This window comes from Dasypus novemcinctus, chromosome 13 (genome assembly GCF_030445035.2).
Source record: "Dasypus novemcinctus isolate mDasNov1 chromosome 13, mDasNov1.1.hap2, whole genome shotgun sequence".
Classification (NCBI taxonomy): domain Eukaryota; kingdom Metazoa; phylum Chordata; class Mammalia; order Cingulata; family Dasypodidae; genus Dasypus; species Dasypus novemcinctus.
In genome coordinates this window covers 50,531,885-50,544,127 of record NC_080685.1, presented here as the reverse complement: position 1 = coordinate 50,544,127, position 12,243 = coordinate 50,531,885, and the positions used below count along the sequence as shown (strand labels likewise).

The following is a 12,243-nucleotide window of genomic DNA, read 5'->3' as shown; positions in this document are numbered from 1 at the left end:
AAATTTGTATATCACAATAACAATTAATTTAAAATTAGAAACACGTAAGAAAACTCTTATCAGTCTCTGTGACTTACCTCATCATCTTTATACCAAGAAAGGCTTTCAGCAGTAAGGACGAACCAATATCCCTTAGAACCTCCCTTCATGATACCAATGTTGCTGATGGTTAGCCAACCCTTGCGAATCACCTACAAAAGAGCAGAAATCAGCATAGACATTTCATTTAACAGAAGCTAGCTGAGGGCACAAGTCTTAGACTAAGTGAAGTTAAAAACAAGATACAAACTGTAGTTGTAACAGCATTGTTCCCCCAAAGCTCAATCTCTATTAAGCTATTCAAGAATAATTTCTCTTTCAACAGTACAGATGACCAGAAGAGAGTCTCTCTGGTTAGAGATGAAATTGCAGATTTATATGAATGACAAAAGCGGAGTGACTAAAACAGACAGGAATGAAATTAGGCAGAAGAATAGATTTGTGCCAGGCCTATTTATGGTACTGGTGGTACAATTAAAACATATTTATTTAGTGGACTGGATGAACAATGATTGATTCTAGATGCCCACTGCCTCTTCTTCCCTTCCAGCCGACTGGTCCATTTGTTTGCCTGTTTTGTATGTCACAGGATTTCCACCAGAGACTAGCCAGCAAATGGTGAAAAGAAACTCACGTCAACCAATTAGTTCCTCATTAAGAGCTCTGAAAAAGGGTGAATAAGGGAGAAAACTGAAACAATATGCTAAAATTAAAAGTTTGGAGTTTTTTAATAGTCTTGATTTACCCATCTACTTCTGTTGTTATGTGCCATGCTACAAAACACGTAGGATCTTTATAAAATCTTTAAGTAGGCTTTAAATTTTAAAACATTAGAGAGTTGGATTAGAGATTTGACAGAAATCTGCTAGTGGCATGTAAGTGAAGTGTAATTTTTTCCTCACCTTTGTTATAAAATAAATTCTGTTTTCCATAGGGCATAATTTATCATCTCTTTTATGTGAGATAATTTTTGCTGTCATAGAACTGGAAATATATGGAATAATATGATATCCTAAATGACAAGAGCCATCCTATATCTAAATTGTTCAGTATTTATCCTAAATATCATAAAATTATTTATTGAATGAATAATGAATGTCAAATCCTAAAGGAAGATATAAATGCTCTAATAATCAAATTTCATTTTTATATTGCCACCAAATTTTCTAGTTGAAAGAGGAAGGCCATTCTAGAGAAAATTGTGAAATAAGCCAAGGTTATATTTATTGATCGCCAAGTCTTTCTCCACAATTCCAATACCTGCCACCCTTTAAATCCTCATTTCCACATCTTCCAGCTGCCCATTCTTCTTTCAATTCCTGATTGTATTGAATCCCACTCAGGTCTAGACTAAGATAGTCCTATCCGTTGTTCAAAATTACCCCTTCATCTTACCCTCTATATCAGAGTTTCTCAATGTATGATTTTACCAGCTATATCATACTTATCAGTGTGCATTCTAAAATACAGACCTCTATACCACTTCCCTGTTTGAATGAATCAGAATTTATACACCTGAGCCCAGGAATCTGCTTCTAAACACTTTTCCAAGGTGAACCTTATATATACTAGATATCAAAAGTCACTGCATGTAAGGCCTAGAGCAGTACTGTGCCTAGGAGTTTCCTCCTGACAGCCTTCATGTTACTCAAATGTGGCCAGTCTCAAAGCCAAACTCAGCATGTAAATGCAATGCATTCCCCCCAGCGTGGGACATGACACACAGAGATGAGCCTCCCTGGCACCAAGGGATCACTACCAAGTACCAGCTGATGATGCAACTAGAAAATGACCTTGAATTGAAGGTTCAACGCGGACCAGCAGAATATCCCTGTCTACATATAATAACAGGAGTTTAAAATGCTGTTTGACCTAATGTAAGGGGGAAATGGAAAGGAGAAATGAGTTTATATGGCTATGAGTCTCTAAAAAAGAGTCTGGAGGTTGTCAGAAGGATTGCCCTTATGCACACCTGAGCAGTCTCAGAGACAGATAAAGTAGATACAACCCCAGGTATTGGTTCTTTTGAGGGCTAAAGAGACCCACAGGTTCTATGGTCATGGCACATGGGGTTTACTGCCATGTCAGTTGGCCCTTCTTTGGAACTGGTGTTTCTGCGTGATGGAGCTGGACACAGATAGGATCTCTTTTCACAAGACTTTCATGCTACTTTACTGGAATTGTAGTTGGTGCTGGGGTTTAAATATATCTAGGGGATTTGAATCTCTGGACTGACAAGATGATAGCCAGGCCCTGAGCCTCAACAGACTTCAACTCCTACACTCTGATTTATTGGACTTACCCCACTCAGCTAACATGGAGTTGAAGAATGTCAACCACCACACCATGGAGCCTAGAGTGCCTACAACCGAAAGCAAGTGCCTACAACTGGATTGCATCCAGTATCCATGTGGAATCTAAGCCTCCTCTTGACATAGATGTGCAATGGACACAACCAATCCAAGGTCCACAGAGAAAATGTGGCATTGGTGTGGGAAAAGTGGCCATGGTGGTTGCTGGGTGTGGGGAATGGGAGGAAGAGATGAGATGTGGAGGCGTTTTCGGGACTTGGAGTTGTCCTGGGTGGTGCTTCAGGGACAATTACCGGACATTGTAGATCCTCCCAGGGCCCACTGGATGGAACATGGGAGAGTATGGGCTATGATGTGGACCACTGACCATGAGGTGCAGCGATGCCCAGAGATATACTTACCAAACGCAATGGATGTGTTATGATGATGGGAAAGAGTGTTGCTGTGGGGGGAGTGGTGGGGTGGGGGCGGTGGGGTTGAATGGGACCTCATATTTTTTGAATGTAATATTTTTTAAAAATGAATAAAAAATTAAAAAAAAAAAGTCACAGCATGTACACATACAATCAAAACATCATTTTCCTTAAAGCAAATTATGTTATCTAATTGTCAGTAAGAAGGAACAGGTCAAATTATTTCATACTAATATTATTACCCAACTTACCAGGGCTTACAAAGAGCGTACCGATCCCATTAATCAATGAAAATATACTTATCATTTCATTTTATTTGGTATCTCTGGCAGTTTGATATTATTTATGAATCCCCAAAGAAGAAAAATTATGTTTGTAAACTGGTCTGTTCCTCTGGGTGTGATCCCTTCTGACTGTATTAAATTCAAAGGGTTTAAGTTTACTTGCTAAAAGTTTAGGGCTTTAATTCAACCACGCCAATAGGGCATGACTCAGGGTTGAGTCCCTGCCCCTTTGGTGAGCCAATATAAATGGACACTCACTCAAGAAGACTTAGAAGAAGAGAGGGCATTCCACAGACACAGAAGAGGACAGAGTTTTAAAAATTATTTTCATTTTTAAAGAAGATTTCAATTACACAAATGATACATAAAAAATTTGAGGGATTCCCATATGCCCCACTCCCATTCCCACTCCCTCCCACACTTTCCATATCAACAATATCCCTCCTTAGTGTGGCACATTTGTTACAATTGATGAACACATATTGAAACACTGCTACTATGAATGGATTACAGTTTACATTATAGTTTACATTCTGTCCCACACAATTTTGTTCGTCGTGACAAAATATACAATGGCCTATATCTGTCACTGCAATGTCATGCAGGACAACTCCAAAGAGGAGAGAATTCTGAACCTGCAGCCCCAGGAAGAAAGATGAGCCGTTTGCCTGATAGTTTGCCATTAATGAGTACAGAGCAGCACAGCGCTGATAAGGTCTGGAAAGAAACTAACCCTATGCCAGACTGATATAGAAAGCCCAGAGAGATGAGCCCTATGCCAGCCTACAGCTGAGATCAGAAGAAGGTGGGTCCATGGATCCTTAAGAGGAAGAAGGCCCTAGAGACCAGACAGAGATCGCCCACCATCTTGCTTCAACATATGGCAACTGACTTTGGTGAGAAAAGTCTTGAGTTGGACTTTTTAGGTTCCAATAGATTCAAGATTATCCCTATGATATCATATTTATTTGCATTCCAATATTCTTTCCTATTTGAGAGAAAAAGAATAGGTTTACCATGTTGTGAGTGCACATGGCCCACAGTCCATCATAGGCAGCCGTGGAAGTATGTTCAGCACTGAATGTTGACAGCAAGTGAGTTGCCATCATAGAAAGTTTAAGGAATTCCAATAGCCTTCAGAAAAATAGAAAAACTAATCATCAAATTCATATGGAAGTGCATGGGACCCTGACTAACCAAAACCACCTTGAAAAAAACTGTTAGAGGACTCACACTTCCCGATTTCAAAACTTATTACACAGATACAGGAATCAAAACAGCATGGTACTGGCACAAGTAAAGACATATAGAACAGTGGAATAGAATAGTACAGAATAATAGAATAATACAGAAATAAAACCACACCTCTATGGCCAAATGATTTTGGCAAGGGTGTCAAGTCCACTCAATGGGGAAATAACAGTCTCTTCAACAAATGGTGCTGGGGAAACTGGATGTTCACATGTAAATGAATAAAAGTGTATCCACATCTCTTACAATATACAAAAATTTACTCAAAGTGGATCAACAACCTAAATATAAGAGCTAGACCAAAAAACTTTTATAAGTGATAAGCAGATGTGGCTCAAGCAATTGGGCACCTGCCTACCACACAGGAAGTCCTAGGTTCGGTTCCTGGTGCCTCCAAAAGAAGACTAGCTGATGCGACAGCTGGCATGGTAAGCTGATGCAGTGAGATGACTCAATGAAGAAACACAATGAGGAGACACAAGAAATGGGAGCAGAGGTGGCTCAAACCATTGGGGCGCCTCCCTCCCACATAGGAGGTCCTGGGTTCAGTTCTGGTGCCTTGTTAAAAGAAAGACAAGCACACAATCAACAGACACAGAGAGCAGACAGTAAGCAGAAAATAAGGGGGAGGGAGATAAATAAATAAAATAAATCTTAAAAAAAAACCTGATGGAACTGCTTTAAAAAAAACTCTTAGAAGAAATCACAGGGAAATACCTTCAGGACCCTGTATAGGTAATGGATTCTTAGATTTTTACATAAAAAGCATAAGTAATAAAAGAAAAAAATAGATCAATTAGACTTCATCAAAATTAAAAACGTTTGTGCAAAAAAGGACATCATCAACAGAGTCAAAAGATGATCTACATTATGTGAGAAAATATTTGGAAACCATATATCTGAGAAGGGCTTAATACATACCTCACAACAAAAACACAAATCACCCAATTAAAAAATGGATGGACAAAGGGCTGAATAGATATTTCTTCAAAGAAGATATACAAATGGCCAATAAGCACATGAAAAGATGGCTCAACATCATTAGCTACAAGGGAAATGCAGACAGAAAAATGAACCCTTGTACCTTTTTTTGTGGGAATGTAAAATGGTGCAGCCACTATGGAAAACAGCTTGGCAGTTCCTCAGAAAGTTAAACACAGAATTAGCATATGACCTGGCAACCCCATTTCTAGCTATAGACCCCAAAGAACTGAAAGCAGTTCTCAGACAGATATTTGTACACCAATGTTTATTGTAGCATTATTTACAATAGCCAAAAGGTGGAAGTAACCCAAATGTCCATCTGCAAATTAGTGGATAAACAAAATGTAATATATGCATAGAGTGGAATAGTATGCAGCCATCCCCCTCCCAAAAATGAAGTTCTACTACATGCTATTACATGGATGAACTCTAAAGACATCATGTTGAGTGAAATAAGTCAAACACAAAGGGACAGCTATTGTATGTATGATTCCACTTATATGAAATATTTAGAATATGCACATTCACAGAGACAGAAAGAATACAATTTATCAGGGCCAGAGGTAGGTTATGGAGTTTGGGAGAGAATGGGGAAGAAATGCATAATGGGTACCGGGTTTCTATTTTAGGTGATAGAAAAGATCTGGTAATAGATGGTAATGAGGATACCACAACATTATAAATTGATTAATCCCAATGAATGGTAAGCTTGTGAGTGAGTAAGATGGGGAGCTTTATGTTACACATATATTTCCAGAATTTAAAAAAAAGTTTTAAGAAACTTTGATCCGATACCAGCCCTTCCTTTTATAGTAGATGAATCACATTCACCACAAATAGATTTTTTTTTAAGAATGGCAATCAGTTCTAAACAAGAAATGAGTGCTTTTTTCACTAAGAAATTGCAGGAGGGAAAAATCATGAAATCAAGGTAAAACAGAGAAATTAGGTAAAAATAAAACAGATATTCAGTAAACATGAACAGAAGAGAGGTTAAAATGCTAACAGTAAATTAGTAATTTAAAAAATAACAAAATTAAGTGAGAAAGAGAAGACAAAGACTAATTAAACAAAATTCAAAAAGAATGTCAAGAGAAGTGACTATAGCTCAAGCAGATGAGCACCTGCTTCTCACTTGGGAGGTCCCAGGTTCGGTTTCTAGTGCCTCCTGAAAACAAAACAAAATGAAATGAAAACATGCAAAACAAACAAAGGAGCCCACTCAGGGAAGCCAATGTGGCTCAGTGGTTAAGCGCCAGCTTCCCACATACAAGGTCCTGGGTTCAATTCCTGGCCTCTGGTACCTCAGGAAAAAAATTAAAAGAAAAAGAAGAAAAAAAAAAAGAATAATAAGAGAAATGGCATTGGCTTTAGAAACCCCTGGTAGAGAACTAAATCATATAAAATGTTAATTGTATATTCAAATTTAAAATTACAAAACAAACCCTTCAACATTCAGTGTAATAATCATTCACAGCCTCTAAGTGTTTGAATATCAAATCCTGTTTTGAGTACCCAAGTAAACAAGCACTTGCCAGCCCATAATTACATGACTAGAAAGGAACTCTAGAGCTGAAAGGGCATGTTCTTATTTGTAAGGCTGGAGACAAACCATGTTTTAGAATTTACTGCCATAAGTATCATCCAAGTTTCTTTTGCCAAATACAGAAACTTTGAAAGCAACTCTAAGGACAGAAATGGGAAGACTGGAAGAAGTCTATTAGAGGAGAGCTTGCCTTCCTCACTCCAGAGATGTTCCTCCAAGTGGAAGAAGCTCTATTTGCATAACACTCCAGCCTTCTGCTAATCTCTCTCTCCCTCCACCCAAGTTTTAGAAGAAACAGGGCAGGAATAGCCTAGCACCTTCTCTTGGCAGCCAGCCTACCTTAGAGAATACCTGTTCTAGTTAGTTTTCTTTTTGCTATAAGAAGGCAGGCCTTGTCAGGGCTGGCAAAACCTGTACGTTAGAGGTAAGTTCAGACCAGCAACATCTGGCCAGCACACTGGGTCATAAAATTAATACACAGACAAGGAATAAAATTACGGGGAGAAAAAAGTACATGTGGAAAAGTTCTGGTGTGGCCAAGGCTTTGGGCCTTCAACTTTATTTGTGAGCAGGGCGTTTTGACCTTGGCCTTGCTTATGGTAGACCATGCAAGGTTTTTCAGCTGTGCAGCTGGCTTTTTAACTATTGCAGTCTGAATAGAGGTTATAAACTGTAGTCATTTGGTATTTTGACCTTCGTAGATTACAAAAACTTTTCCGCAGTCTTTCTGCATGAGTTGCTGCTTCTACAAAGGTAGAACTTCAGAGTCTGGCAAATCCTGGGAGTCCAAGCAAAGGTATGGGCAGGCCATTCAACCAGCTGGTTGGGAGGGACCTACCTTTGCAAACACAGGCATCCTCAATATACAGGCTGCTCTTCCTTGAATCTGGCAGGCAGAACATTTTCTAAGCAGGTGTGACTGATGCAAAGATTGAGCTATAGGGAAAAGGGGTTTTACACATATAGGCCTGATAGGCCTGGAGAAGGAACTAAATTTACTACTTTTAAATGTCCATCATTACCACAGAGCACCCTTGAGGTTCTAGTTTTAATTTATCAGGGCCAGGTCTAGGTAAGAAGGGTGGTATCATCTGTCCCTAGTTCTATTCTATACACAGAGCTAAGGCAAGGAGGGAAAGGTGGAGAGCTAGCCTTAACTCATGTGGTTTATTTACTGACTCAAGGGTCTACCCCCAACACATGATTTCATGTTGGCTCTGGATAAATTACACAGGGAGTGAAAGTCTCCTCAGGAGGCCAAGGCTAAAGAGAACACAAAGGCAAAAGGGAAGTAAAAATTATGAAGTTTTAAATATACTGCATGGGAAAAGGAAATTAAGTAAGACCTGGTGACAAGGCCTGCCATCATTGCAAATTCCTACACTTTGCAATAAGACAGTAATGTTTCAAGTATACTTCACTGGGACTATATGTAGAGATGGCTTTCCCCTTTGGTAGTAAATGCATAGGGGTAAAATTAACCTCTTAGGAGCGATTTCTCTGAATAAGTTTATGGTTTCACAAGCAACTAGAAAACACTGATTAGCAGTCTAGTAGGGCTAAAACCAGGAAGATTTTCTCCTTCTGCCCTCTTTCATTCAACTATTAAATATATGTTAAAGTCAGTGGCAACACTTACCAAAGGGATCTGGGAACATGACCATTGCAAGAGATAGCTGTTTTAAAGACTAGGAAATCAGTTTGTTATATTAAATGTGGTTGATATGGAACTAGTGCTGGAATTATCTTTTGTGTCCCACTTGTTGCATTTTTTACACAGTGAGAAACACCAGGGACTATTTCAGCTTCTGAAGTCCAGAAGGAATGGCCCATCCTTTTGGAGTCAGCTCAGGCTGCAGCTGCTGAAGGAACCCCAGCTCCAGCTGAGCAGGAGAATCTCTCTGGTTGAGGCTGAGAGAGTAAAAATTGGGAGAGGACTTTAGCTTGGTGATAGAATTTAATTCCATAAGCATCACAGACTTTACAAACTCTTTTGGGAAAGTAATCTTTGGACTTTATTTTCTGGGAACTTCAAAGGAGGGAGTTCATATTCACATTGAACACATTTCTAATTTGTTGACATTTTATTACTGAAGTGTAACATATCAGAACATGGATGGACAGGCACTCCTATGGTTCCCCTGCTTGTTTCACTCCAGGAGGAGTACGGTGACTTTTCATATTGGTAAATGTGGAAGGATAAACAAGGCAAGTGTAGTCCAGAGTCTTTTCCTCTCCCGCATTCCTCTTGGGATTAACCTGCCCAGCAGACCCATGCTTTAACTGAGGAAAGAGGGCATTTGGGCCTGCAGTTTTGAGTGATACATTCAATTTAGGAGGGTGTTCACAAGGTCATTCTCACCTCAGACAACAGCTATTTATTGCATACCTGGCTGAGATGGGCCAGGCACTGTGCCAGGTGCCCTGTGTTGATCACAAATGAGGTCCACTATTACTATGCTCTGGCGTGTCTTATCAGTGGCCTGATAAAACGTAAAAAATAGAATCTCACATTTAGTTTACCTTATGATTGGATAAAGGAGCTGTGAAAACAAGCAAATAATGAGAAAGATGTATAAACCATGTTAATGAATAATCAAGATGCAAAATGATAAAATATTTGATGAAAGTCTTCTTTCTTTTGTTTTCAAGACTCTACAAAATGAATTTGCCACTACTATGAATGAATTGGCTAAGTGACATCTGTATGTTTGGATGTTTTTTTTTCCCCATGACTAACCTTCTAGGGAATCACAGCACAGAATGTCCTCAGTATAATAGGCAGAGTTAAGAATACAATTTGATGGGGTCAGCGGACTTGGCCCAGTGGTTAAGGCGTCCGTCTACCACGTGGGAGGTCAGCAGTTCAAATTCCGGGCCTCCTTGACCTGTGTGGAGCTGGCCCATGTGCAGTGCTGATGCACGCAAGGAGTGCCCTGCCACGCAGGGTTATTGCCCGCTTAGGGGAGCCCCACGTGCAAGGAATGTGCCCCATAAGGAGAGCCGCCCAGCACGAAAGAAAGTGCAGCCTGCCCAGGAATGGTGCCGCACACACGGAGAACTGACACAAGATCACAAGATGACACAACCGAAAAAAAAGAAACACATATTCCCTTGCCGCTGACAACAACAGAAGTGGACAAAGAACACACAGCAAATAGACACAGAGACCAGACCAACGGGGGGGGGGGGGGGGCGGGGGGGAAGGGGGAGAGAAATAAATAAATAAAATCTTAAAAAAAAAAAAAAGAATACAATTTGACTGCATTTCTAGGAATTCAAGCTAACATTTACTAAACACTTAATGCATTGCGCTAAGTGCTTCATCACCATATTATTTCTTTTAATCTATATAATAACCTTATTATAAATGGCATTGTGGCTGTAAGGGGTTGTCTAGGGTTATAAATATCAGTTCAAAGAAAGCTGGAGAATAACCTAGGGACTGAATAACACAGTGAACCCAGAGGTGGAGGAGAACTGTGCTTAACAGTACAAATATAACAATGTCCTTCTGTGAACTAAACAGATGTACATCACTATTGTAGGGTGGTGGGAATGTGGAGAATGGGAAAAGTACAATTAATGAAACCTAGGGACTATAGATAGCAATACTGCAATATTCTTGCATCAATGCCAAAGATGTACTATGCTAATAATGGGGTGATATGGAAAAAAAATGGCCAAATGTAGGTTATGGACAATGGTTATCAGTAATAGTCTGATAATATTATCTCATAATCTGTAACAAATGTTCCACAATGGTGTGGTGTGTTTGGTGAAGGGGTGTTGTATGGGAATTCTACACATATGCATGATTGTTTTATATGTTCACAACTCTTGTAATAAAAATATATTTTTATAAAAGCCAATACATAATAACTTCATGAGGGAGGTAGTATTTTCTTCGTTGCAGATGAGGAAACCGTAATCAGGTTCCTGTCTATTTAACTGTCAAGCCCATGCTCATAACCAACAGGTCTTCCTCATAGGAGCTTAGGCACCAGTTGGCATTTTGTTCCACTTTGCATAGCACACTAAGAGGGCACAGCTTCTTAGCTCTTGAATAAAGTAAAATCTCTCAGGTGGTCTGATTTCAGAGCCTTAACTCATAACACATATAAGAATGTTGACTACAGTATTATTTCTAATAGCAAGCAATTAGAAACAACTTATTTGCCTAACAGGAAACTGGTTAAAAGTTTATGAAATAATCCTGTGATGTTTAATAAGCTGAGTGAAAACTCCTAATGCATAATGAGAGAAGAAAAAGTTTTGAAAAAGGAATACTAATACCGGACAAGATTTTAGAGTCAGATTGCCTGGGATTGGCTCCTAATTTCAATATTTGCTAGCTGTGTAACCTTGGCTGAGTCCTTAAATCTCTCTTGGCCTCAATTTCCTCATATGTAACATTGGAATAATAATAATGCCTTTCACATAGAGTTCTTATGAGGATCACTGAATTAATATATGTAAAGGACTTAGATCAGTACTTTAGATACAGTTATTATGTACAGTATTATTTGTTACATTTTTAATGTATGCATAGAAAAATGATTACTTAATATACACCAAATGTTAATTATGATTGAATATTGGTGGCAAGATATAGTTATATTCACTTCCTTCTACAATTTTCCTGTATTTTCCGTGTAGTCTACAATATGTCATTAAAAATGTAAGTTGACATCACATTATGGCTTGTTCAAAAGGCAATTTATTGAGATTTCCCTTTAATGTGTAATGAACACAACATGTTGGGAAACTAAAGTAGATTACAAACAATCCAGTAGTGAAATAACCCTAAAGCAGAACATAAAAAGAAATGATCCTGGAATATTATATGGAAAGTCCTTGTGATGAAAGAAGTTTGTCAATTTAAAATAAGGAGCTGATTTGATTGACTGAAAACATATTAACAATGAACCAATAAAAATTGATTGGAAATAAGGAACCAATGTTTAATATTCCTATCAAATTCCTCTTTTTATTTGGAGACACAACTGCCAAAAAGATAACTTTCTGGTTTCTCTATAAAATCCAACCTCTACCTAACAACACTGGCCTAAGTTTAAACTGTAGCCACCTAAATAAAATTCTAGAAGTTAAAAAGAAATTCAAGTTTTTGTTTCATGAAATAACCTCATTATATAATCTAAAGAATCTCTCTCGCACTTTTTTCTGGACTGCACAAGAACTATTTCCAAGGTGCCTCCATCTTCTTCCAATCAATTTGTCCTTTAAAGGCACCTGAAGTCGCTTTCCATCAAGTTTCACTTTCAGCACATTAGCCCATGTTCAAATAATAAGGGCCGCTGTGCCTCACTAGGCTATTTTACTATCTTGATTTTCAGAATTATTCCTAAAGACTTTCCTCTCTTCTCATGGTATCCAAAAATTAAAATTTTTCA

General features: G+C 38.6%; 1 protein-coding gene across 8 annotated transcripts in view; it reads right to left on the bottom strand.

Annotated features, from left to right (window-relative positions):
• The window catches only part of DNM3 (dynamin 3), a 693,285-nt gene that overhangs the window by 350,428 nt on the left and 330,614 nt on the right, over nucleotides 1–12,243 (bottom strand). For all 8 annotated transcript variants that reach the window (XM_058310135.1, XM_058310136.2, XM_058310139.2 and 5 more), the window contains one exon: nucleotides 78–191. In XM_058310135.1, coding sequence (XP_058166118.1) covers nucleotides 78–191 — 114 coding nt within the window. The remainder of the gene's footprint in view (nucleotides 1–77; nucleotides 192–12,243) is intronic.